Here is a 27415-nt window from a genome sequence, read left to right as displayed (position 1 = left end):
GTAGTGCATGTAAACCTTCATACTTTCAAACAAAACAAAAGGAGAGAATACGCAGGGAATTATGAAACAGTTAGCATGACATTGGTGGAAGGGAAAATGCTAGATTCCATTATAAAAGATTGGAAAATAAAAATTATGAAATCATTCATGACAAATCAACTGGAATTTTTTTGAGGATGTAACTAATAGAGTTGATAACCAGGAGCCAGAGGATGTGGTTTATTTGGACTTTTAGATGCCTTTTGATGAAGTCCTCCATAAGAGATTAGGTAGATTGGCCATGCTAAATAGCCCAGTTGTGTCCAGGGATGTGCAGGCCAAGTGGATTGGCCGTGCTAAATTGCAGGGATTGGGTGGGGATCTGTGTCTGGATGGAATGCGCTTTAGAGGGTCAGTGCAGATTTGATGGTCTGAATGGCCTCTTTCTGCACTGTCAGGTTTCTATGAAACCATATCAGAAGCTGTAGTGTACAAGGTTGCATTGTTTGAACACGTGTAATGGAGACTGAGAAACTAGAAGAATGGAGAAGTGTCCTTAAAGAAAATACCATGTGAAGAAATGTAGTCAGCGCAGCTGTGAGAATAAGTTTACTTCTAGTAAATATTAAATGAAAATCTAAACCGAGAAAGCAAGGAAGTTCATTCAGGTCTAACCGTAGAATTGTTATTGAATATTGTGGAAAAGGATAATGGCCTCTGATCTCAGCCTAGCAGATATTGAATGCCAAGTCTCTGACACCAACTCCTACTACCCGCCTCTGCTACATAGTCCAGGCAGAGTAGTCAAGCTTACAGTATGTATTAAGGTATGATTTGCCTGGATAGCATGCAAAACAATACCTTGCACTGTATCTTGGTACATCTACAAAGAAAGTATTGCTTTTGATTAATACGGTCCTAAGAACAGGCATTTCAGGAAGTACATAATGAGAGTTGACAATGGATGAATGAAAGACAACAGTGAACTACAGACCTATTGCCTTTCCATCAGTAGCAGAAGTCAGGACTGCCCTATGAAGAGAGATTGGTCAAACCTGTATTCTCTAGAGTTTTGAAGAATGAAATGAATAGACAGGGTTGATGTAGGTAAGACGTTTCTCCTCATTGACATCTATAGGAACACAGGGTGCAAATTAATGCCATTCAGGACTGAAATTTGAGGAATTTGACCAGAAACATCAATGTGCAACCAGGCACAGATTATTTTGACAATCAGTGATAGAATCATTTTAGTGAGCTGCAAGTGGTCTGGGGGCAGATTGTGAAAATGGTATTTGCATTAAGGACCGGGAATGAGTGGGAACGTGATGGGCCAAGCGGTCTCCTGTACTGTATCATTCCGTCTGTTGTTATGACTGCTGGCCTGTGGAGAAGTAAACACATTTAAACATCTAAGTTCTAATTTAATGACTTGGCTTGACACTTGTGATTACAGATGCTTTTGATAGAGAATACAGAGCAGCTTATGAGCGCTTGACAGAAGAACAAGTGAAGGTGGCCCTTCCAATTGATTTACCGCCCTGCACCAAAATAGAGTGGTGCCGGAAATGCTTTGAGCCTCCCTTCATCTAAACAAGAAACTGCAATATTATTCTGGAGTTGAACCACTATGATTTATGTCCAAAGTATGAATGTACAATCTTCAAACTAAGCACATATGCCGAGTTGATTAAAATTAAGATGTTAATGTATGTGGAGATATAACTGCACAATTTGAGGTGCCGTTTCGTTGAGAATAATGGAAAGAAAACTGTTCACTGTTTCAAACCTCTATGGAAGGGAAACTTAATAAAATGTAACTGCTAAACACTAGATGTCTTAAGGCAGATCTGCCATTTACTGTCAGTTGTCTAGTAGTGCAGTGTTTTGTACAAATATCACAAAGAATGGCCCTGACCATTGTATTTTTTAGTATCAATGACTGGATTTTAAATGTTGAATTATTTCTTTCCGTGTAAATGAAGTGTTGAAATTCTACAATTCAGAATGAAATCATTAGGTGTGCTATAATGAAACTAGGGGATCATTCTTCTTTAATTGAGTTGTCTATGTCACTGAGGCATAAAATACTCCCAAATCAATCAGGTAATATTAGAGTGGTTGTAAGGGGAATTGGGAGATATTTGGGAAACCATGTTTCTCTGTACTGTACCCAACTGATGCTTTTCTAATTACTGACAAAACTCTGCCTAATATCTGACAGTGCAGTTCTTTATTGCTGCACGTATAAAGGGATACTGAAATATTATGCTGAGATATTTGATTGATAATAGAAGTACTATTAGTGGTCTCCCCTCCCCATTTCACTATGTATGGTGTAAACAAGAGTAATTTTATTTAAAGAAAAATCGCTGAATATTACTGACAGCTTGTTTTTCCAGGATTTAATAGAATGACAAAAGAAACTGAAAAGCCAGGAAAAGCACTGGTAAATGGTGGCAGTACAAATATTATCGAAGGACAAAGCTTTTGGACTGATATCTATATGTAATCCTGTATTAAAGACTTTACCTTTATTGAGTTGTAAAATAATTGATTTTATATTTTAACACTTCTAAAAAGGCAGATTGCTTCTATGGTTCAAATCTTGTACAGTTACAGTTATATGATGACTTACTATAATGTATGTGAACATATTAAAATTACTTGTTTCAATAAAGGATAGTTATACAAACTTGTCATGTTTTTAGTGGAGATTGGAATTTTTAATTCATTCACTGAATGCAAGTGTGACATACAAAGCCTACATTTATTGCCAAGAGACGACTTCATCTGGCTGTACCTTCCATTGTGTGTCCTTACAGAAACCTCAATCATCAGTTAGTTCACCCCACATTCCTTTGGCACTTTATTTTGATATGAAACCTACCTCCTAATTCACTGACATTAAAGGCTCTATCTCCTCAGCTACTGCCCTCTCTTGAAATGTGCTATCATCACTTCCAACCTTGATGGAACGCCTTGTTCTGAAATTTATGTCCTCTGATCCTGGACTCTCCCACCACCTGCTCTGTCAAGATCCTTGAGAATCTTGTATACTTCAATAAGGTTGCCTCTTTTCCTAAACTTCAATGAGTCCAACCTATTCAGGCTCACCTTCTAAGACAGTCCCTCCATTACCAAGATCAGCCTAGTGAACTTTTTCTGGACTGTATCCAATGCCAGTATGTCTTGGATTCGATAAGGGTTTGAAAACCATTCACAGTATTCCAGCTGAGATCTGAGTACTGCCTTGTATAATCTTAGCAAATATTCCTTGCTTTTGTTCTCCATCCACTCAGCTGCAAATGCCATTTCCAGCACTCCATGGCATCTTTGACAGAATGTGATTCAGTGAAGGTTGTTTGCTGTTAGGTTTGATACCAGAAGGTTGCAAATAGACTACCACAAATCTTTCTATGTAAGGGCCCGATTTATGGTTAATGGTAGACAACCCACTATGATAGCCTTTAGAGTCACAGATGTATAGCACAGAAATGGACTTTTCGATCCAGTTTGTCCATGCTGACTAGATATCCTAGATAAATTTAGTCCTATTTGCCAGCATTTGGCCCATATCCCCCTCAGCCCTTTCTTATTCATTTACCCATCCAGGTACCTTTTAAATGTTGTAATTGTACCAGCTTCCACCACTTCCTCTGGCAGCTCATTCCATACACACACCACCCTCTGTGTGAAAAAGTTGGCCCATAGGTCCCTTTTAAATCTTTTCCCTGTTACCTTAAACCTGTGCCGTCTAGTTTTGGACTCCCTATCCTAGGAAAAAGACCTTGACTACTTATCCATGCTCCTCATGATTTTATAAACCTCCAAGTCACCTCTCGACACTCCAGGGAAAATAGCCCCAGCCTATTCAGCTTCTTCCTATAGCTCAAACCCTCCAATCCTGGCAATAGCCTGGTAAATCTTTTCTGAACCCTTTCAAGTTTCACAACAGCCTTCCTATAGCAGGGAGACCAGAATTGCACACAGAATTTGAATAGTGGCCTAACCAATATCCTGTACAGCCACAACATGACTTCCCAACTCCTATACTCAATACACTGACCAATAAAGGCAAGCATACCAAATGCCGCCTTCACTATCCTATCTACCTGTTACTCCACTTTCAAGGAACTATGAACCTGCACTCCAAGATCTTTTAGTTGATCAACACTCCCCAGGACCTCACCATTAAGTGTATAAATTCTGCCCTGATTTGCCTTTCCAAAATGCAGTACTTCAAGTTTATCTAAATTAAACTCCATCTGCCGCTTCTCAACCTGTTGGCCCATCTGATTAAGATACAATTGTACTCTGAAGTAACCTTTGCTGTTCATTACACTTCCGATATTGATGTTATCTGCAAACTTACTAACCATACCTCCTACGTTCACATCCAAATCAATCATATAAATGACAAAAAGCAGTGGGCCCAGTACCGATCCTTGTGGCACACCGCTGGTCACAGGCCTCCAGTCTGAAAAGCAACCCTCTTCCACCACTCTCTGTCTTCTACCTTTGAGTCAGTTCTGTGTCCAGATGGCTAGTTCTACCTCTCTTCCATGTGATGTAACCTTGCTAACCAGTCTACCATGTGGAACCTAGTCAAATGCCTTACTGATGTCCATATAGATCATGTCCACTGCTCTGCCCTCATCAGTCCTCTTTGTTACTTCAAACTCAAGTTAAGTGAGTCACAACCTCCCATGCTCAAAGCCATGTTGATTGTCCCTAATCAGTCCTTGCCTTTCCAAATACATGTTAAACTAGTCCCTCAGGACTCCCTCTAACAATGTCAGGCTCACTGGTCTATAGTTCCCTGGCTTCTCCTTACCATCTTTCTTAAATAGTGGCATGACGTTAGCCAACCTCCAGTCTTCTGGCACTTTGCCATTGGCTATTGATGATACAAATATCTCAGCAAGGGGCCCAGCAATAGAACATAGAACATTACAGCGCAGTACAGGCCCTTCGGCCCTCGATGTTGCGCCGACCTGTGAAACCAATCTGAAGCCCATCTAACCTAAACTATTCCATTATCATCCATATGTTTATCCAATGACCATTTAAATGCCCTTAAAGTTGGCGAGTCTACTATTTTTGCAGGCAGGGCATTCCACACCCTTACTACTCTCTGAGTAAAGAACCTACCTCTGACATCTGTCCTATATCTATCACCCCTCAATTTAAAGCTATGTCCCCTTGTGCTAGCCATCACCATCCAAGGAAAAAGGCTCCCACTGTCCACCCTATCTAATCCTCTGATCATCTTGTATGTCTCTATCAAGTCACCTCTTAGCCGCCTTCTCTCTAACGAAAACAGCCTCAAGACCCTCAGCCTTTCCTCGTAAGACCTTCCCTCCATACCAGGCAACATCCTGGTAAATCTCCTCTGCACCCTTTCCAATGTTTCCACATCCTTCCTATAATGCGGTGACCAGAACTGTACGCAATACTCCAAGTGTGGCCGCACCAGAGTTTTGTACAGCTGCAACATGACCTCATGGCTCCGAAACTCAATCCCTCTACCAATAAAACCTAACACACCGTACGCCTTCTTAACAACGCTATCAACCTGGGTGGCAACTTTCAGTGATCTATGCACATGGACACCGAGATCTTTCTGCTCATCCACACTACCAAGAATCTTACCATTAGCCCAGTACTCTGTATTCCTGTTACTCCTTCCAAAGTGAATCACCTCACACTTTTCTGCATTAAACTCCATTTGCCACCTCTCAGCCCAGCTCTGCAGCTTATCTATGTCCCTCTGTAACCTACAACATCCTTCCGCACTATCCACAACTCCACCGACTTTGGTGTCATCCGCAAATTTACTAACCCATCCTTCTACGCACTCATCCAGGTCATTTATAAAAATGACAAACAGCAGTGGCCCCAAAACAGATCCTTGAGGTACACCACTAGTAACTGAACTCCAGGATGAACATTTCCCATCAACCACCACCCTCTGTCTTCTTACAGCTAGCCAATTTCTGATCCAAACCGCTAAATCACCCTCAATCCCATGCCTCCGTATTTTCTGCAATAGCCTACCATGGGGAACCTTATCAAACGCTTTACTGAAATCCAAATACACCACATCAACTGCTTTACCCTCACCCACCTGTTTGGTCACCTTCTCGAAGAACTCAATAAGGTTTGTGAGGCACGACCTACCCTTCACAAAACCGTGTTGACTATCCCTAATCAAATTATTCCTTTCTGGATGATTATAAATCCTATCTCTTATAGTCCTTTCCAACACTTTACCCACAACCGAAGTAAGGCTCACTGGTCTATAATTACCAGGGTTGTCTCTACTCCCCTTCTTGAACAAGGGGACAACATTTGCTAGTCTCCAGTCTTCTGGCACTATTCCTGAAGACAATGACGACATAAAGATCAAAGCCAAAGGCTCTGCAATCTCCTCTCTAGCTTCCCACAGAATCCTAGGATAAATCCCATCCGGCCCAGGGGACTTATCTATTTTCACACCTTCCAGAATTGCTAACACCTCCTCCTTATGAACCTCAATCCCGTCTGGTCTAATAGACTGTATCTCAGTATTCTCCTCGACTACATTGTCTTTTTCCTGTGTGAATACTGACGAAAAATATTCATTTAGCACCTCTCCTATCTCTTCGGACTCCACACACAACTTCCCACTACTGTCCTTGACCGGCCCCAATCTTACTCTAGTCATTCTTTTATTCCTGACATGCCTATAGAAAGCTTTAGGGTTTTCCTTGATCCTACCTGCTAAAGACTTCTCATGTCCCCTCCTGGCTCTTCTTAGCTCTCTCTTTAGGTCCTTCCTGGCTAACTTGTAACTCTCAAGCGCCCTAACTGAGCCTTCACGCCTCATCTCTACACAAGTCTCCTTCTTCCTCTTGACAAGAGATTCAACTTCTTTAGTAAACCACGGTTCCCTCGCTCGACCACTTCCTCCCTGCCTGACAGGTACATACTTCTCAAGGACAAGCAGTAGCTGTTCCTTGAACAAGCTCCACATTTCAATTGTGCCCAGCCCCTGCAGTTTCCTTCTCCATCCTATGCATCCTAAATCTTGCCTCATCGCCTCATAATTGCCTTTCCCCCAGCTATAACTCTTGCCCTGCGGTATATACCGATCCCTTTCCATCGCTAAAGTAAACGTAACCGAATTGTGGTCACTATCACCAAAGTGCTCACCTACCTCCAAATCTAACACCTGGCCTGGTTCATTACCCAGTACCAAATCCAATGTGGCCTCGCCTCTTGTTGGCCTATCTACATACTGTGTCAGGAAACCCTCCTGCACACATTGGACAAAAACTGACCCATCTGAAGTACTCGAACTATAGCGTTTCCAGTCGATATTTGGAAAGTTAAAGTCCCCCATAACAACTACCCTGTTACTTTCGCTCCTATCCAGAATCATCTTTGCAATCTTTTCCTCTACATCTCTGGAACGTTTCGGAGGCCTATAGAAAACTCCCAACAGGGTGACCTCTCCTTTCCTGGTTCTAACCTCAGCCCATGCTACCTCAGTAGACGAGTTGTCATCAAATGTCCTTTCTGCCACCGTAATACTGTCCTTGACTAACAATGCCACACCTCCCCCTCTTTTACCACCTTCCCTGATCTTACTGAAACATCTAAACCCCGGAACCTGCAACAACCATTCCTGTCCCTGCTCTATCCACGTCTCCGAAATGGCCGCAACATCGAAGTCCCAGGTACCAACCCATGCTGCAAGTTCACCCACCTTATTCCGGATGCTCCTGGCATTGAAGTAGACACACTTCAAACCACCTTCCTGCCTGCCGGTACACTCCTGCGACCTTGAAACCTTATTTATGACCTCACTACTCTCAACCTCCTGTACACTGGAGCTACAATTCAGGTTCCCACCCCCCTGTTGAATTAGTTTAAACCCTCCCGAAGAGCATTAGCAAATCTCCCCCCCAGGATATTGGTACCCCTCTCGTTCAGGTGTAGACCATCCCATTTGTAGAGGTCCCACCTACCCCAGAATGAGCCCCAATTATCCAGGTATCTGAATCCCTCCCTTCTGCACCATCCCTGTAGCCACGTGTTCAACTGCTCTCTCTCCCTATTCCTCGCCTCGCTAGCACGTGGCACGGGTAACAAACCAGAGATAACAACTCTGTTTGTTCTAGCTCTAAGCTTCCACCCTAGCTCCTTGAATTTCTGCCTTACGTCCCCATCCCTTTTCCTACCTATGTCGTTGGTCCCTATGTGGACCACGACTTGGGGCTGCTCCCCCTCCCCCTTAAGGATCCCGAAAACACGATCCGAGACATCACGGACCCTGGCACCTGGGAGGCAACACACCAACCGTGAGTCTCTCTCGTTCCCACAGAATCTCCTATCTGTCCCCCTAACTATGGAGTCCCCAGTGACTAATGATCTCCTCCTCTCCCCCCTTCCCTTCTGAGCAACAGGGACAGACTCTGTGCCAGAGACCTGTACCCCATGGCTTACCCCTGGTAAGTCGTCCCCCCCAACAGTATCCAAAATGGTATACTTGTTTTTGAGGGGAATAGCCACAGAGGATCCCTTCACTGACTGCCTGTTCCCTTTCCGTCCCCTGACGGTAACCCATCTACTTTTTTCCTGTACCTGAGGTGTGACTACCTCCCCGTAACTCCTCTCAATTACCCCCTCAGCCTCCCGAATGATCCGAAGTTCATCCAGCTCCAGCTCCAGTTCCCTAACACGGTTTCCGAGGAGCTGGAGTTGGGTGCACTTCCCGCAGATGAAGTCAGTGGGGACACTAATGGTGACCCTTACCTCCCACATTCTACAGGAGGAGCATACAACTGCCCTAACATCCATTCCCACTGTTCTGAATTCCCAAACAGACAAATTAAAAAAAAACTAGTAGCCTTACCAAATCAGCGCTCAGAACCTTTTTTTTTGGTTAGAGGAGGAGGATGGGTGGGAGACACTACCTAGGTAGTGTTTCGGGTAAAGCAACCGCCCAAATATATTACCTCACTTACTCCAAAAATGGAGTCACGCGAGGTAGGACTTTTATAATCGAAAAGATCACCTTCCCTGGCTGCCCTCGCACTTCCTCCCGGACTCCCGCCGCTGAAACAACTTCCCTAGCTTCCCACAGAGTTCTAGCATACACCTAGGTCCCAGTGATTTATCCACCTTTATGCATTTTATGTCATCTAGCACCACCTCTGTAATATGGACATTTTTCAAGATGTCGCTATTCATTTCTCCACATTCTCTTATCTTTCACACTCTTCTCCACAGCAAACACTGATGCAAAATAATCGTTTAGTATCTCCTGCAGCTCCACACATGGGTGGCCTTACTGATCTTTAAGGAGTCCTATTCTCTCCCTAGCTACCATTTTGTCCTTAATGTACTTATAAAATCCCTTTGGATTCTCCTTAACCCAATTTGCCAAAACTGTCTCATATCCCCTTTTTGCCCTCCTGCTTTCCCTCTTAAGTATATTCCCACTGCCTTTATACTTTTCTAAGGATTCACTCAATCTCTGCTTTCTATACCCGATATATGCTTCCTTCTTTTTATTGACCAAAACCTACATTTCTTTAGTTATCCAGCATTCCCTATGCTTATCAACCTTGCTCTTCACCCTAACAGGAAAATTCTGTCTCTGGAGTTGCTGGAAAAGCTCAGCAGGTCTTGCAGCCTCTGTGAAGGGAAATCAGAGTTAATGTTGCGGGTCCGGTGACCCTTCCTCAAAACTGATGGTAGCTAGTTAAACATCAGTTTATAAGCAGAAGATAGAATGGGGCTCAGGAGTTAACAGACAAAGGAATGGATAACAATCTGCCTAGGAGGGTGAATAGCTGTTCATGGATATCAATAGGTAGCATTTAATTGCAGACCTATGTGATATCAAGGCCTGGTGTGTGGGGTCGAGGGCTAGGATGTGGGAGAGCTCAGGCCCTAAAGTTATTGAACTCGATATTGAGTCCAGAAGGCTACAGGTTCCCCAGGTGGAAAATGAGGTGCTGTTCTTCCAGCTTGCGCTGAGTTTTGCTGCAACACTGCAGCAAGCCTGAGGTAGAGATGTAGGGACCCTGTAGCCCCCTGGACTCGATATCGAGTTCAATACCTTTAGGGCCTGAACTCTCCCACGGCCAAGACACACACCAGACCTTGTTATCACAATTTGCCGTTACACACTATCTATTGTTAGACACTAACAGTTTCCATCAACAGCTATTCACTCTCTTTGCCAGATCGTTATTCACTCCTTTGTCTGTCCAACTGTTCTTCTCTCTCTTTGGGCTCTATCCCCACCTATCATTTACTCCTTACCCCGTCCCCCACGCCATCTTCTGCATATAAACTGACATTTTCCTAGCTACCATCAGTTCTGAGGAAGGGTCACCAGACCCGAAATGTTAACTCTGATTTCTCTTCACAGATGCTGCCAGACCTGCTGAGCTTTTGCATCAACTTCTGTTTTTGTTTCTGATTTACAGCATCCGCAGTTCTTCTGGTTTTTATACTGTCTCTGGGCTTTCGTTACCTAATTTTTGAATTCTTCCCATTTTCCAGCCATCCTTTTCCCTGAAAATATCTGCCCTGATCAATTTTTGAAAGTTCTTGCCTCGTACCATCAAAATTGGCCTTGCTCTACTTTGGAACTTTAACTTTTAGATCCAGTTTCTCTCTCTCATTTCTTATTTGTCAGTTGCACTCAAATAATTTCCCGGGACTTATTCCCAGGTATATCCTCCCTAAGTACAGTTGTAATGTTATCCCTAATCAAAAAGACGACTCCACCTCCTCTCTTGTTCCCCCTTTTCTATCCTTCCTATAGCATCTATACATGGAACATTAAGCTGCCAGTCCTACTCCTCCCTCAGCCACGGCTCTAATTGCTATGATATTCCAGTCCCATATATCCAACTGTGCCCTGAGTTCATCTGCCTTACCTGTTAGGCCTGTTGCATTTATTTCAATGCAATTTATCAGTTTTACCTCATTCTCTGCTTTGTTCCTGCCTGCCTTGTTTGATTTGCTCCTTTTCCTAACTGTACTATTCTCAGACTGATCCCTTTCCTCACTCTCTCCCTGGGTCCCACAACCCCAGCTTACAAGTTTAAATGCTCCTGAGCAGCTCTAAGAAATGTCCACGCCAGTATATGAGTCGCCATGCAATTCAGGTGCAATCAGTCCTTATACAGGTCACTTCTACCCCAGAAGAGATTCCAATGATCCAAAAATGTGAATCCTTCTCCCCTGCACCAGCTCCTCAGTCATGCATTCATCTGCTCTGTCCTCTTACTCCTACTCTCACAAGCACGTGGCACCATGAGTAATCCAGATATTATTACCCTTGAGGACCTCCTTTTAAATTCCTGCCTAACTTCCTGTATTCTCTCCTCAGAATCTCGTCCTATGTCATTAGTTCCAATGTGTACTGAGGCTAGAAGTTAGAAGCTGTACAGGATACAAATACACAAACTGCAGGAGCAACTCAGCAGGTCTGAAAGCTACAGAGAGAAAACAGTTAATGTTTTGATTCACTAGGATCCTCTCTATAAGCCCAACCTCTTCCTCTTCCCAGGTAAGCACAAGATATACTATCTGCCCTTTAACTTCCCTTTGCACTGTGCAATGCCTGAAGCACTCTTTCTAGGTAAAAGAAAAATATAGACGCATTTATGCACCATCTTTCATGACCCAACTGGCTGTCTCAGTGATTTCCTGTCAAACTATTTTGTTCAGGGTGGTCACTGTTGTACACAGATGTGCAATGTGATTCAGGAATATTGGCTGTATATCTCCCCTGCTCCTTTTCAACAGTGCCCTCAATCATTTCCATCCATTTGAGCAGGAATATAAGGCCTTGGTTTAACATCTCATCCAAATGAGTAGTTTCACCAGTACAATCCTTCCTCAGTACTGTACTGGAGTGTAAGCTATACACAGTAATGGGGTTGTATTCCAGGTGTGAATTATACTGCACAGGGCACAAAAATCAGTCAGTTTCAGCTTCAATGGTGGTAAAGCTTCCACATATTTATTTAGTATAGATTAATAAGGAAGAGCTAGCATGGATTTCTGATACAAAGTCACATTTAACTGACTCGCTGGGAGGTTTTTGAAGTGGGTAACATTGTTGCTGCAATGCACAAAGATTTTCAGTCATTTGATACATTGCCATTTCAATAGGATGTCAGGGAAATTATAGGTTGTAGTAAAAACAAGGGGACGGTAGGAGCATGGGCACAAAACTGGCTATGATAGGAAGCAGTAATAATGAATGGATGTTATCCGGGCTGGAGGAAGGTTTGCCTGGAGAACTCCCCCAATGTCAGCATTAGGAACCTTGCTTTTCCTGATATATGTTAATGATCTAAATCTTGATGTGCAGTGACCATTTCAAAGATTGCAGCTGTCATTATACTTGGAAGAATTGTAAACTTTGAGGACAATGTAGAAATCCAAATGGACAAAAAAAGCTGAGAGTTTTGATGCAATGAAATGTTCGGTGATGCGTTTTGGAGGAACATTGAAAATAGTAGCAGGTACAAGTCTAAATGGGTGCATGTCAGGTAGAGAGCAGTAAGTAAAGCATACAGTGTCCTCACCTTTTGTAATGGGGCATTGAGTACAACAGTAACAGTGATACTGATCTTGTAAGCTTCAGCTGGTTCAGTATACATTATAGAAAGGATGCAGACAAAGTGGAGAGTTGAAAGGTACAAGGAATCTTCAGTTATGAGGATAGTTTTAAGAAGTTGAAGGGTTCTCCTTGGAGAGAAGGCCAAGAGATGATCCAATAAGAGATTTCCAAAATCATGAGCAGGCTGCACAGATGGGGAGAAACTGTTCCATTTAAAAGGATCAAGTACAATAAGGCATTGATTTAACATGATTTGCAAACAAAAGGTGAAGTGAGGAGATGAGATACTTGGTTTTGGAAGTAGAGGGAATGAATACAAAATAAGTTATGTTAAATCTTTATTTCAGGTCTCAGAACATTCTGTATAATTTCATGCAATGTACTTGCCCCAGATGACTGTTAAGATATACACTACCTGAAACCTTTGTGGAATCAGATCCTCCAGGAGAAGTTACACTTATGAACAGCCTCCTCCTGCACTCTTAAGATTCTAAACATGAGTATGTTGATCTCCGTTACTCCTACTGAAAATGCAGCTCAATTATCGGGACTTACGACGGAACTTGCAGAAACACGCACTGAATTTGTTGATAGTTTGTTATCGAAGGCAATACATTAAATCTATCTCCTAGCTGAAAAGAGCAAAACTTCTGTGGGGCTGTCAGCTTTCATGGTTTTAAATGAGAACACAGAAAACAGGAATAGGCCATTCATCACAATCACAGTTGATTATCCAACTTAATAGCCTGCTCCTATCTCAACCCTCCCACCCGCCCCCACACAGAACTTAGACGAAAGAAATCAAAGGCTATGTCCGATTTTTTCTTGAAATCATACAATATTTTAGCATTGTCTACTTTCTATGGTAATGAATTCCACAGGCTGACCATTCAGTGAAGAAAGTTTTCCAGACCCCCAGCACAGGGGAGCGGATGGCCCAGTGGTATTATCGTGGTTGGTTGGCTCGCCGAGCTGGTTCGTTGTTCTGTAGATGTTTCGTTACGCTGCTGGGTAACATCATCAGTGCAGCCTCCAATGAAGCGCTGTTGTGTTTTCCCGCCTGGTATTTAAACTCTGGGGTCCGTGGAGTTGGATTACCTTACTTCTAGTTTTCCTTTGCAATGGAGCATATGTGTTTCTTGATGGCCTTCTTAGTGGAGAACGAGGCTTCTAGGAATTCCCGTGCTTGTCTCTGGTCTGTCCCATTCAAACTGGTAGTTGTCTTTATCCATGTGGATGGAGATGAGTGAGTATTTGGACATGGCTTTTTGTTGTTAGTTCGTGTTTGTGTACTCTGTTGGCCAATTTTCTTCCTGTCTGTCCAATGTAACATTCGTCGCAGTTTTTGCAAGGAATTTTGTATATAACGTTGGTTCTGTCTATAGTGGGTAACAGGTCTTTGGTTCAGGTTAGCAGTTGGCATAGCGTAGGTGTGCTACTCTGATGCCCACTGATTGTAGGAGTCTTGTGGTCAGTTCAGATACATTCTTGATGTACGGTAGCATGATGAGTGTATTAGAGCGTGCAGTATCTTCCTGTTGTTGTTTGTCTAATAGGCATCATCTGACCCAGTTGTTCAGGTATCCGTTATCCTTGAATACTTGGTGGAGGTATTCATCTTCTTTTTGGCGTAGTTCTGGGTTACTGTAGCTCGTTTAGTGTTTTCACGCAACTTCGTGTGGTTGCTGTTAAAATTCAGTACTTGGTCAGTGTGTGTAGCTTTTCTGCGCACCTCCATCAGAAATTCCCTGTTGGTCCTGCATTCTACCACCCGTACCTAAAACCACAACATCCACGACCCGAGCTACAAATCTACTCAAAAACCTTAGTGGCACTATTGCTGAACTGTTAATCTGGAGACCCAGAAAACATTCCAGGGATCCGGGTTCAAATCCTGCCACAGCAGATGGTGGAATTTGAATTCAATAAAATATCTGGAATTAAGAGTCTAATGATGACCATTAATTCATTGTCGATTGTTGGAAAACCCATCTAGTTCACTAATGCCCTTTAGGGAAGGAAACTGCCATCCTTACCTGGTCTGGCCTACGTGACTCCAGATCCACAGCAATGTAGTTGACTCTTAACTGCCCTCTGGGCAATTAGGAATGGGCAATAAATGCTGTTTAGCCAGCAACGCCTTAATCCCATGAATGGATAAAAAATTCTTAAATAGTTTATCTGTATCCTTAGAATGCGACACCTGGTTCTGAACTCCCCCATCATCAGAAACATCTTCCCTGCATCCACCCTAATTTTGTTAGAATTTTAAAGGTCTCTATGAGATCTCCCCACCTCATTCTTCCTAACTTCTGCAAATAATATCCTAACCAATTCAACATCTCTTCATATCACATTCCCACCAGGAATCAGTCTGGTGAACTTTTGCTGCACTCACTCTAGAGGAAGAACATCCTTACTCAAGATAAGAGGCACAGTGGTTAGCCCTGCTGCCTCTCAGTGACAGGAACCCAGGTTCAATTCCACCCGTGTGGAGTTTGTACATTCTCCTTGTCTGCGTAGGTTTCCACCCACAGTCCAAAGATGCACTAAATTACCTGTACTATCCAAGGATGTGCAGGGTAGGTGGATTAGACATGGGAAAGGGTGGGGGGTGTGTCTGGGTGGGATGCTCTTCAGAGGGCCAGTATAACTCAATGGGCTGAATAGCCTACTTCCATACTATAGGGATTCAATTCTAAAACTGCCCATGATATTCCAGGTGTGACTGCAGCAAGACATCCTGACCTAAAATTCTCTCAGTATATTGGGCAACTGTAAACCACAGGGATATATCACTTCCCCAAATTTACAGTTAAAAATCACTTTCCACAAGTTTCTAGTCTTGAAAATCTTTTAATAAAATGATTTCCCCCATGTGTGATTAAATAGATAACACCATTTAAAAGATGGAAAATCCATTAACATCAATCATTCACCTTTACATGAAGCAATAGTTGCTCAGCTAGGTAGATATTTATACCTTTGAGATGCAAGTAACGAACACAAGGCATTTCAACAAAATCTCTTTATTTCGTCCACCTCACCAATATTTTTACTTTTGGCTAGATTCAGATTTTGATGTGGAGGCCCTCAATGAAGAAAGACGACGTCTCTTGGCAATCTGTTCCTGACGTTTTTCCTTAGCTTCCTGCAAATAAATTCAAACAGGTCAGATTAAAACAATGCTTCTCATGCACCTCACCCAATATTATTACTGTTTACTGTGGAGCATAGCAATTAGGAGCGGGAGCAAGCAATTCAGCCCTTCGAGCCCACTCTAGCATTTAACATGATCTTGGCTGATCTTATCCTGGTCTCCACTCCACTCTCCTGCCTGCTCCCCAGAGTCTTTCATCCCACTTTTCATCAGAAACATAATCCACTTCTTCCTTGAATCTGTCGATTGGTTCTGATCCACTGCACTCTGGGCAGTGAGTACCACAGATTCACAACCCTCAGAGACGCAGTTTCTTCTCATCTCAGTTTTGAATCTACCTCCTCTCAATCTATATCTTGCTCAAGACTATCCCACAAGGGGGAATATCTGTTCAACATCCACCGTATCTATCCCCTTTAGCATTTTATATATCTCAATCAGACGCCCTCTCATTCTTCCCAACTCCAACAACTGTCCTTTCAACCCTGCAATCCATCTGTTGAACGTCCTCTAAATGCCTCCAGTGCAACCACATCCATCCTGAAGTGAGGAGACCAAAACAGGGTCCAATACTCCAGGTGTGGTCTCACCAATGCCTTTCGTTATTGTAACCACAATTCTTTACTTCCATAATCCAGTTCTTTTGCAATAAATGCCAGGATTCCATTTGCCTTTCTTATTATATGCTGCCCCTATGGCAAGTCCTCTTTCAAGATACTTTTAATTACATTTTAAGTAGAGTCTGCATGTAAAAGGATATCTTAATGTGGCACAGAGGCTGAATGTAAAAATAAGATGGTATCAAAAATGGGCTATTAGTTAGATGATCAGAAGCTTGATGAGGGAGGAAACTTTTAACATTCAACAGGTAGCACAATAGCTCAGTGGTTAGCATTGCTGCCTCACTGCAGCAGGGACCCGGGTTCGATTCCACCCTCGTATTACTCTCTGTGTGGAGTTTGCACATTCTCCGTGTCTGCGTGGGTTTCTTCCAGCTTCCTCCCACAGTCCAAAGATGTGCAGGCTAGGTGGATTGGCCAAGCTAAATTGCCCGCAGTGTTCAGGGGTCTGTAGATTAGGTGGGTTATTGGGGTAAGAGTCTGGGTGGGATGCTCTGAGGGTCGGTGTGGACTTGTTGGGCCGAAGGGCCTGTTTCCACACTGTAGGGAGTCTATGATCTAAGTATGCATTTCAGGGATTTTCAGGGTCAAAGAATGAAGAAGAACTGGGGAATGGGAAGAGCATGACTGGTATCAGATGAAGTTTTAAGACAGGAGGCACAGTTTAAATTTACACACTTGTAGAACTTGCAATCAAGGCAGGTCAAAAAGGACCTTGGTGGTGAATGAGCATGTTATGGTGAAAGAGGGGTATAAGCAGCAGAATTTTGGACAAAATAAAGTTTAAAGAAGGTCGGGGAAAACACTAAGAGTTTAGAAGATGACAAAGCTGTATGGATGAGAACTTCTGCAGCAAGTCCCATTCAATCTAAATGCTGTGGAGGAGAATGCCAATCAAGTGTAACTCTTTAGGCCAGAATGTCCATCTTCTCAAAGCAGCAATGCACAGCTTTAACCGAAAAAGAGGAAGTCATCCACACTGACATAACCAAATGCAGCAAAGTATTCCCTGAAAATGTGATTAACTAACCTTCATTCTTTTGGCCAGAAGCTTGGCATATTCTGCTGCAGCTTCCTTGTTCTTTTGAGTACGATGTTTCTTCAGGGCAATGCGTCTCCGCCTGTGTTGCAGAACTCGGGGAGTTACCAGACGCTGAATTTTGGGAGCTTTGGTTCTCGGCTTCTTACCTGTAAATTGAAGATAAAGTGCCAAATGAATACATAAAATTCAAATTTAACAGCTTCTAAATCATTCACAAAACAAGAATCCCCGAGCTGCAATTCACCTGCTCTTCTAGTCTCAAAAAGACTACCTTTATATCTTGAACATCTTAAAACAACATTACTGCTTTGGACACCTCAACCACAACGCATTTTTATGTATTAAAAAAATCAGAATGGTTCCAAGTAAAATTTGACATTCGGCAACACAAGTAGAAATTAAGGCAAATGACTGAAAGCTTGGTTAAAGAAGTAGATTTTATGTAATATTGCGGAAGAGAAGCTGGCAGTTTTAGGGAGAGAACTAATGAACTTAAGACACGACTAAGAACATCTACCAATGGTGGAACAATAAAAGTGGGGCAACCAAAGACCAGAGTAATCTCAACATTGTTTGACTGGAAGAGGCTACAGAGATAGATATCAAAAAAAAAACCCGAAAGAACTGCGGATGCTGTAAATCAGGAACAAAAACAGACGTTGCTGGAAAAGATCAGCAGGTCTGGCAGCATCTGTGAAGAAAAGTGCAGAGTTAACGTTTCGGGTCCGGTGACCTGTTCTGAGGAAGGGTCACTGGACCTGAAACGTTAATTCTGTTTTCTCCTTCACAGATAGTTATCACACTGACTCCTGCTGCTGACCAATGGTGTGCATACACTCTCAGCTCACCCTGCAGCCAAAACCAGATGCGCAACCATCCCTGATGTCCTTCTAGTCACCAGGTAGCTGCAGCATTGGTGAGTTCTTAAAAAGTTGCTTTAAAAACTCTGAAAATCAAATAACTGTGTCAAAATTACTTTCACAAAGATTTGCTGCTCAGGCTAGCAAGGATAAAAATTTCAAAAATTTTAACCGGTCAATCACGAATCATCAGGAGTTTGTGAGCCAACCTCCTACAACAGCACCTGTTCCATTGGCACTTTGCTCAATAAATTCTTGAATTGCATTCAATTAACTAAGCAGGAAACTTTTGGATAAGGGCACAATTCTTCAGCAGATACGGCCAGTTCGATTATGTAAAGTAGCTTCGCCGGAAGGAATGTGTCTGTGTCACCAAGGAAACCAATGACGAGCACAGATTTTCTGATTGCTAGACAGTCGCTGCAGGAATTCGCCTCAAAATTTGCACTACAGGACCACTGGGAGGCCCCACTGCACTGACTATCCAGTAACTGCTCTCAAGGGAAATTTAACTTCTGTATGGCAATTATGTAGTGTCGGAACTCTCCAGGATAGTCCTCAATTCTGAGTGGAATTTGAAAACTTTCGAAGAATCTTAATTGAACAGTCCCACAGGACACAGGTTAGAGGATTAAAACCGGCTTTATTTCCTGGCAGGTAAAACTGACTGTGGCCCCAGCTCCTCATCCACTTACTATTTTCCCCCCAAACATTTCAAGGTGGTGTTGGGGCCTTTAAATCATTGGGGAACAAAGCAGATAGTGCTATCTTAAAAAAGGCTTGGCTCAGCAAGGCCAGCATTTGTTGTTCTTCCTTAATTGCCCTTAAACTGAATAGATCACTAGATTATTTAACAGGGTAGTTAAGAGTCAACCACCTTGCCACTCGTGTCACATGCAGGGCAGAGCAGGTAAGGATGGCAGATTCATGTTAGTGAACCAGAAGCGTTTTTCCAACAAGCTATGGTCACTATTATGACTGGCTTGATTAACTGAATTTAACTTCCACCATCTGCAATGTGGGATTTAAGTCCATGTCACCAATTTATTCTTTTAGACTGGAACATGCAACTCTAACTTCTGAATCACTGTAGCTACATCTGCACTGACAGCTGCCATACAAATAACATAAGCTTCTAAAATGGAACACTGCTTGAACGTAAACCAATATGGGTCAGCAAACTACAATGTTTAACTGGACTTGAAGCAAGTTAGGATTCAGACTGCATAACATTTAGATGAGCTCAGGTTTGAAGTCAGAGAGAGACCAATGGAATAATTGAACCAAGGGGGAAAACAAACAATTAGGGAGGGGTTTCAGCAGCAGCAAAAAGCTGAAGCAGAGCTGAAGTTGGGGAACATAACAGAAGGGAGGGCATGACAGAGACAGTAGTGATACAGAGCAGGGTATTATCACTATCAGCTTACATGTAGAATCTGTGTTAATGAATGATGCTATCAAGGGACACCATGTCAATTACAAATAGAATGGGGTAACAAACAAGTCCAGGAGCAAGGCCAGGAATAATGGCATGGCAGGAGGAGGAATACCATTGATGCAAGTTTCTGGCTATGACCAAATAGACAAGCCAGGTGACTGCAGTGCCACAAATCTAGGCAATGGAGAGGAGGCATTGGAGAAGGATTATGTGGTCAAGCAATATGTATTTCTCTGCAGATTTTGACAAAAATTAAGAGTTTACCAGTCAATCAACAGGATGTAACTTTTCTCTCGGATGGCAGTGCATCTGGAACTCTTTGCCTCTATAAGTGATGGAAGTGGGGTCTTTAATTATTAAGGCAGAGGTAGCTAGATTTTTGTTAGACAAGAGAATCAAATGGTTATCAGGGTAAATGAGAATGAGGAACTTGAAACATCAACAAATTAAGCATGATTCTATTGACGGTGAAGCAGACTCAGAAGCCAAATGGTTTACTTCTGCTCTTATTTTGTATGGCCGTGTCTAACGGTTAACATTAAGTACTGTGGCACAGCAGAATCCAAACTGGAAGAATGTAAATGCAAAGCTGCAGGAAAGGGGAGAACAAGCGCTTTTAAGTTCATTCACACATCACCGACAAGAACAGCATTTATTGCCCATTCCCAAATAACCTCCAAAAAGTGATGATCCATCATTTGAATAGAAGTGGATGTTTTCAGAAGGTAGTTAAGATTTTATCTCATTGTTCTAAATCTGGCATCAGACAGGCCAGACCAGCTCAGAAGCAGATTTCATCACCTGAAAGACTGTAGTGAAGCCGATCAGGTTTTATGGCAATCCCGTTAGGAGTCAGTGTGGAGAAATGGGTAGGAATTTAATGTTCCAAAATATGCAGGAGAATGTACACACCTTCCTTGCTGAGGGGTCTCCTTACAACATACTGGCGTACATCATCCTCCTTGGACAGGTTGAAGAGTTTACGAATTTTGCTAGCCCTTTTCGGTCCAAGACGGCGGGGTACAGTGTTGTCTGTCAGACCTGGGATGTCCTTTTCACCTATTCAGAAAGAGAATATTCGGAATGTAATACTGATAAATCCATTTCCACACATTTGGCCTTTGCATTACTAGGCCAAACACTTAGATTTCTGCAGAAATCTATTTCCCTGTTTTGTTGTTAAGACCTTCAAATTTTTACATGTAATTGATTCATCACTTTATTTAATCAGCTAATTTTCTCGAATTACACTTAGGGACAAGCTAACATCACAATCAAAGCTGATCGACCACTGCCAGATGTCAATTCTAACATAGCAACAGCATACGTTCCTGGATAGCAAACAGTAGTGGGATCTTGACTAAATTCTCTTACCCACACAACTGAGATCACCTAACCACTATCTTGAGACATAATCAGGGACTATTTCTTCATTACAGCCATTCATTCATACTGGTATTAACAGGGAATGCAGCATACAATAAACATTGCAGTATGACACTCTACAATGAGAATTTTATTTCATGATGTGGGTACAAGGATTAGAATTACAAAAGCTGCACAAACTATCACACAAACTACATCATGCTGTGCTTTAGGAGAATGAACTTCTCAAAATTAAACTGGCTGGATGGAACATAGGCTGGTGATTGCTCACAGAATGAGTGCCAGTCTGGCCAATGATGAAGAAATGATATACTTCTAAAGCAGAGTTTGCTATCACATTACCTGATTCAAACACAAACTGAATATTCTAACTTAACTGCACCAGCTGTCAATCTTTTCAGCATCATAGCTTCAAGGCAGACTTACACTAACCCAAACTGGAAACCGTGCACTTGTAAATATGACCTGAACTCACGTAAGCTGTGTTAAATTTCGTCCCCATGAGCTTTTGTATTTAGAAGGCGAAGCAAAAAGTCCAAGTTCATGCTGCAGAGTAAAACCTAAGGTGCTCAGCTGTAATAAATAAGGCGTAGTGAACTTGCCATTCAAAAATCTGATGTGCATTTGCGGGATTAGTATGGGGAAAAATGAGCCAACTGTACAGAGAGTCAGGATGATGTAAGTAAATAAGATAGAGATATCCTTGTATCCATAAATTCAAGATCATAGGCCATAACATCATGACAGAGAATACTCTCCGATACTGTATCCCAAAACACAAGGGCTTAGAATAGGACAGCAGTTTTCAAATGTTGTGTTTTAGACAAAGGGGAGAAAAGTAAGAGGGAACGACTAAAAAGAAAGAAGGCCTCATAGGAAGAAAAAAAATTACAAGTGTAGTGTCAAAATAATGCCCCTCACTTAAAAATGCCCAAATGCAGAGGTGGTGCCAATTGCATCTGAGGTGCATTAATCAAAATTAGTGATGCAAATGGCTACGGTTAACAAAATGTCTTGAGTGCACCATTTATTTCAGGCTCACCATGGTTTGTTACACTTCTCTCTCATTTTTCATTGAAGTTTCCACTTTGGGTACCGTTAGCACAAATTTAATTGCCCATTCTCTGGAAGAACTTTAATTAATATGCACTTCTACGTAGACCAAGACAACTTGCACGCTCTGGTGTATAGTCCAATACTAAATCTCTCCACTCTCCATACATTACATCAAATGATTTTGATGCTGAGATGATAACAAGGTGTAGAGATGGATGAACACAGCAGGCCAAGTAGTATCAGAGGAGCAGGAAAGCTGACATTTCAGGCCTAGACCCTTCTTCAGAAATGGGGGAGGGGAAGGGAATTCTGAAATAAATAGTGAGGGGGGGGAGGCGAATGGCAGGTAAACCATGATTTGTGAATTTGTAGTTAGACTGTTGACAGGGAACACTGTTCTACTGATAGAATCATCACATCTAATTTAGCACAATTTAGGAGAGATAGAAGTGGTGTAATGATGTACTTAATTTCTTAGTCCTGGACACCAACACACTATATCACGTGGACCCTTTAGAAGACTCAGGGTGATATCACTTACAACCAACCCAACAGCAAGACAGTTATGAGAGTTACAAAGAACACAATTTAGAAAAAGTTTCAAGTCTGATATGACATCAACTGTGTCTCCCTCTCTCTTCCTCCCACCTCCCCGCCACATAAGCTGCCAGACCTGCTGAGTTTCTATAGAATTTTGTTTTTATTGCACAGAACCCAAGTACTTGCAGAAAAGCATGGCCTGCAAGAATCAGAAGGACTACAACATTACAACAGCAATTTTCTATTTATACACCTTTGAATCAGTTCATTAGGAAGGCTAGATGGAACAACAGAAACCATATCAACAATTTAGAAAACAATTATTTCAAAATTTGCAATACCGCATAGATCTTTCGTTTTCTTAATTACAAGACATTTATATTAGCTGCAGCCTGATGACACATTAGCCAACATGTTGAAGGAGATGTCAGAAAATATGAATAAATATTGAACCAACAAATGGAACAAGATAGATCAAAACTTAGGAGTCTCCACATTAAAAATCAAAAGCTGGGACATCACACAAGTGTCAAGGACACATTTCTCAAGATACAGCCACATGGGGCGGCACAGTGGCTCAGCGGTTAGCACTGCTGCCCCTCAGTGCTAGGGAGCTGGGCTCAATTCCAGTCTTGGGTGACTGTGTAGAGTTTGCATGTTCTCCCTGCGTCTGCGTGGGTTTCTTCCCACAGTCCAAAGATATTCAAGTTAGAGATAACAAGGTGTAGAGCTGGATGAACACAGCAAGCAAGCAGCATCAGCGGAGCAGGAAAGCTGACGTTTTGGACCTAGACCCTTCTTCAGAAAATGAAGAAGGGTCTAGGCCCGAAACGTCAGCCTTCCTGCTCCTCTGATGCTGCTTGGCCTGCTGTGTTCATCCAGCTCTACACCTTGTTATCTCAGATTCTCCAGCATCTGCAGTTCCTACTATCTCTGAATCATATTCAAGTTAGGTGGGCTGACCATGCTAAGTTACCCTGTAGAGTCCAGAAATGTGTAGGTTAGTTGCATTAGCTATGGTAAATGCAGGGTTACAGGGATAGGGTAGGTGGATGGGCCTGGGTGGGATGCTCTTCGGAGATTCGGTGTGGGCTTGTTGGGATGAACGGCCTGTTTCCACACTGTAGGAATTCTAAAAAAAAAGCAGTGTTACAAGAAAGATTTTGTGCCTGATCTTTCCTCTCCGTGGACTAATCTCAGCACTACTGCCCCCAACTAAGATCATCTAACCCAATCCATCAAAGCTTGATCACCTGGTCAGTTATGATTTATTACACAACATGAAATGCCTTTTATCCTGGGAAAGTGAGACCTTAGCTGAATTAACACATCACAAAAAGTGAAAAGGGTAAAATTGTGAGATAACTGTACTTTAGCAAGTTCCAATATTTTTATTGTATTCAATATATTCAAGTGTAGGAAGCAAATCATTCACAATCAATAAAAAAAAACAAACTGACTTTCACTCACCTTTCTTAATAATAACTAAATTCAGGACACTGAGGTTGGCATCAACAATGCACCCACGGACAGATTTTCGTTTGCGTTCACCAGACCTCCTAGGACGATAGCAGGAATGTCCCTTGCTGAGCAGCAGGCGGACACGGCCATTAGTCAAGATACCTTGTTTCATGGGGAATCCCTGTTTATCATTGCCACCACTAATGCGCACAACATATCCCTGGAATAAAAAAAAACCTCTAATTCAAAACAAAAGTTAACTTGGAAGTTGATATAACACCCTTCACATCCACAGGGCATTCTAAAGCACTTCACAACTATTAAACTCCCTTTGAAATAGTCAGTTTTTGGAGATAGCAAGGATACAGCAATGTGTTAATGAATGACATATTCGGTTTTATTTTTTAATGGTTGTTGAGGGATAAATATCAGTCAGAACCCAGGGAGACACCTAAAGAGCTTAGGAATTTAAGAAGCACCTGGACGAATACATGAATAGGAAGGCAATAGAGGGATACGGATCCTGTAATCGAAGACAGTTTTAGTACGAAAGGACAAAATGTGGCAGCACAAACTTGGAGGGCTGAAGGGCCTGTTCCTGTGCTGTATTGTTTTTTTTCATGGAACATTACATCCACCTGAGGGGCAGACATGGCTTCAACGTCTCGATCCAATCTCCTCCCATGACAGCCATTATTGTAAAGGGTTCTCTTTAGGTGTTGTCCCTTGTTTTTAAATACACCATCACCTTTTTAAAAAACCAGCCACCGACCCTCTTCAGACTCTCAAACCACCACACCGTCTTCAAGTACCCTTTCTTCTCAAGTCCTCAGTTGCGCTGTCGCTTTCCAACTCTTTTCCCACCTCGTGCATAACAATCTTTGAATTAGGTATTTCCCCCACCGTCACAACAATTTTTGGTTAATGGTAATCCTCAAAATGCTAATGATGGGTGGAACTGAGTGATGGTAATGCCACTGAATGATAGGGAGATGGTCACTGCCCAGCACTAGCATGGTGCAAATGTTACTTGCCAATTATCAGGTCAAAGCTGGATGGTGTCTCACTCTTGCTGAATATACACACAGACTGCTTCAGTACACGAGGAGTCGTGAATGGTGCTGAATATTGTGAAATCAATAAACCCATTCATTTCTGACATTATGATGAAATGAAGGTTATCGATGAAGCAGCTAAAGGTTAAGTCATGGGCAACCTCTCTCCTCCTGTTACATTATCAGATGACTTATCTAACATCCAGTATTAGATGAAAACAAATTTTTTCCAATCTAACACCAGGAAGTCTGAGCATTTTTTTTTTGTCCCTGCTCCAAACACTATTCCTTTTTCTAGCAAGTCTGAGATTAAGCTATGTCTGTTAGAAATATTGTTGTGATCCTGAGATGAATTTCTAACATCATCATTGTGCCAACTCAAAGACCCTTTTGTTATCTATGCTTGACTGCGCTCCAGGATTCAGGTACAGTTACAACATTTAAAAAAACATTTGGGCAGGTACATAAATAGGAAAGGTTTAGAGGGATATGGGCCAAACGCAGGCAAATGGGACTGATTAGTTTGGGAAACTTGGTTGGTATGGATGAGTTGGACCAAAGGATCTGTTCCCATGCTGTATGACTGTTTCAGTTCATCCAAAACATGAACCGGGCTTCTGTTACCTTTGACAGGTCTCCCACATTCTACCCTCTGTCAACCTAAGATCATCCAAACCTCTGCTGTCCGACTCTCAGCTTGCACCATGTCCCTTCTTTTATCACTGGGACGATGAATTACAGTGGCCAAGTAATATTTTAAAATTCTCACCCTTGTTTTCAAATTCCACCCCCCCTTCACTAAGTAGTACAATTCAGAAAATCCAAACACCTCACAAGATGCAAAAGCAATAATTGTTATACTTCTCCCTCACAAAACAGATCAGTGCTGAGCGCAGGAAAATCCCCTACAAAGCAGACCTTCAACTTAACAGCAAGCATAATGACAGCAGGTCAAAGACTGAGTTGTGAGAGCATTCCTGTATAGTACCAATAATCATGGAAAGAGCATTACCTCCCCATTGGTGCTGTTGTGAATCCTAATAAATTTAAAACCACACATTAACCACTACAGAACAGACATGTCAAAATTTGATAGAGCATGCTTGACTGCTATCCGAGGATCCCACTCAAAAACACTGTCAACTGGAAAAGATGTCAGTCTACCTCCAAGAGACAGTAAGAACTGCCGATGCTGGAGTCAGAGATAACAGTGTGGAGCTGGAGGAACACAGCAGGACAGGCACCAGAGGAGCAGGAAAGCTGACGTTTCGGGTCGGGACCCTTCTTCTCCCGACTCGAAACGTCAGCTTTCCTGCTCCTCTGATGCTGTGTTCCTCCTGCACCACACTGTGTTAGTCCACCTCCAAGGTGAGGTTTGCAGGCAGAAAGACTCAAGAGGGACACATGCACAATTGCAATGCATTAGTCGCCCAGACGTATGATGTGCCCGTCTGGGTGATGTTTTAGTGAAAATAACAAATGCAGTGATTTCACAGGAAACGGACACCATACTTTACAAACAGCTACACATGGCACGGGCTCACCTTCCATTCATCTCCAAGACAGTCCGCAGCTACCTCCGTGGCCATGCGTTTTTCATAGAAAGTCCGCAGCTTTCGCTCATCGTCCACTTCGATAAGCTTCTGGCAGCCAGTGGCTGGGAAAGAGATGTTGAGCTGGAAAAGAGAAAACAGTCGCTTTAATTTGCGGGAAACGTGGACAAGAAAGCCGCCCAGCCCCCACCAATAGCTCCAGTCTCTCCTCCCTCCATTTGCGGCGTGTACCTCAGCCCGAGGCCGAGCCTAAGCCCCGTACATGACCCAGACCCAGCGCCGTCTCAGTGAGGCCTGCGGCCGCCTGGCGGATCCTGCTCCGGAACCACCCGCTCTCAATCCGCCGCCATCCGGGGCAGTGGCAACCGGCAGGGACCGGCCGAGGGCCCGGGCCGGCTACACGGAGGGTAAGGCTCCGAGCGGAGCCGGTCTTGCGAGGCAGGACAGCAGGCGATGGCCGGCAGCGAGCTCGGGGCCTCACCTTCATGGCAGATCAGCAGCGACCGCTTCACCGCCGCCCGGGGGAAAGAGACCGGAAGTCCAGCTCCGCGGAGCCTCATCCCGGCTGATCTCGCGAGAACAGGGCGAGCGCGAGAAGTGGTGGCGGTTAGAGCGGGAGGAGGGA

General features: G+C 42.9%; 2 protein-coding genes across 2 annotated transcripts in view; one reads left to right on the top strand and one right to left on the bottom strand.

The window, feature by feature from the left end:
* Positions 1–2674, top strand: part of dennd4c (DENN/MADD domain containing 4C) — a 135232-nt gene extending 132558 nt beyond the window's left edge. The window contains exon 33 of the mRNA XM_048619579.1: positions 1436–2674. Coding sequence (XP_048475536.1) covers positions 1436–1572 — 137 coding nt within the window. The 3' untranslated portion in view covers positions 1573–2674. The remainder of the gene's footprint in view (positions 1–1435) is intronic.
* Positions 2675–15632: 12958 nt separating this feature from the next.
* Positions 15633–27407, bottom strand: rps6 (ribosomal protein S6). Its single transcript, XM_020525122.2, has 6 exons — positions 27272–27407; positions 26782–26913; positions 24192–24402; positions 20652–20798; positions 17430–17587; positions 15633–15770 (listed from the first exon to the last, which is right to left on the bottom strand). The coding sequence occupies exons 1-6, from the start codon at positions 27275–27277 to the stop codon at positions 15675–15677; spliced, it is 750 nt and encodes a 249-aa protein (XP_020380711.1). The 5' UTR covers positions 27278–27407; the 3' UTR covers positions 15633–15674.
* Between the last annotated feature and the right edge of the window lie 8 nt (positions 27408–27415).

The sequence above is a fragment of the Rhincodon typus genome, chromosome 3 (assembly GCF_021869965.1).
Source record: "Rhincodon typus isolate 14 chromosome 3, sRhiTyp1.1, whole genome shotgun sequence".
Lineage (NCBI taxonomy): Eukaryota > Metazoa > Chordata > Chondrichthyes > Orectolobiformes > Rhincodontidae > Rhincodon > Rhincodon typus.
The sequence above is the reverse complement of the archived record's forward strand: the minus strand, read 5'-3'. Positions and strand labels throughout refer to the sequence as shown.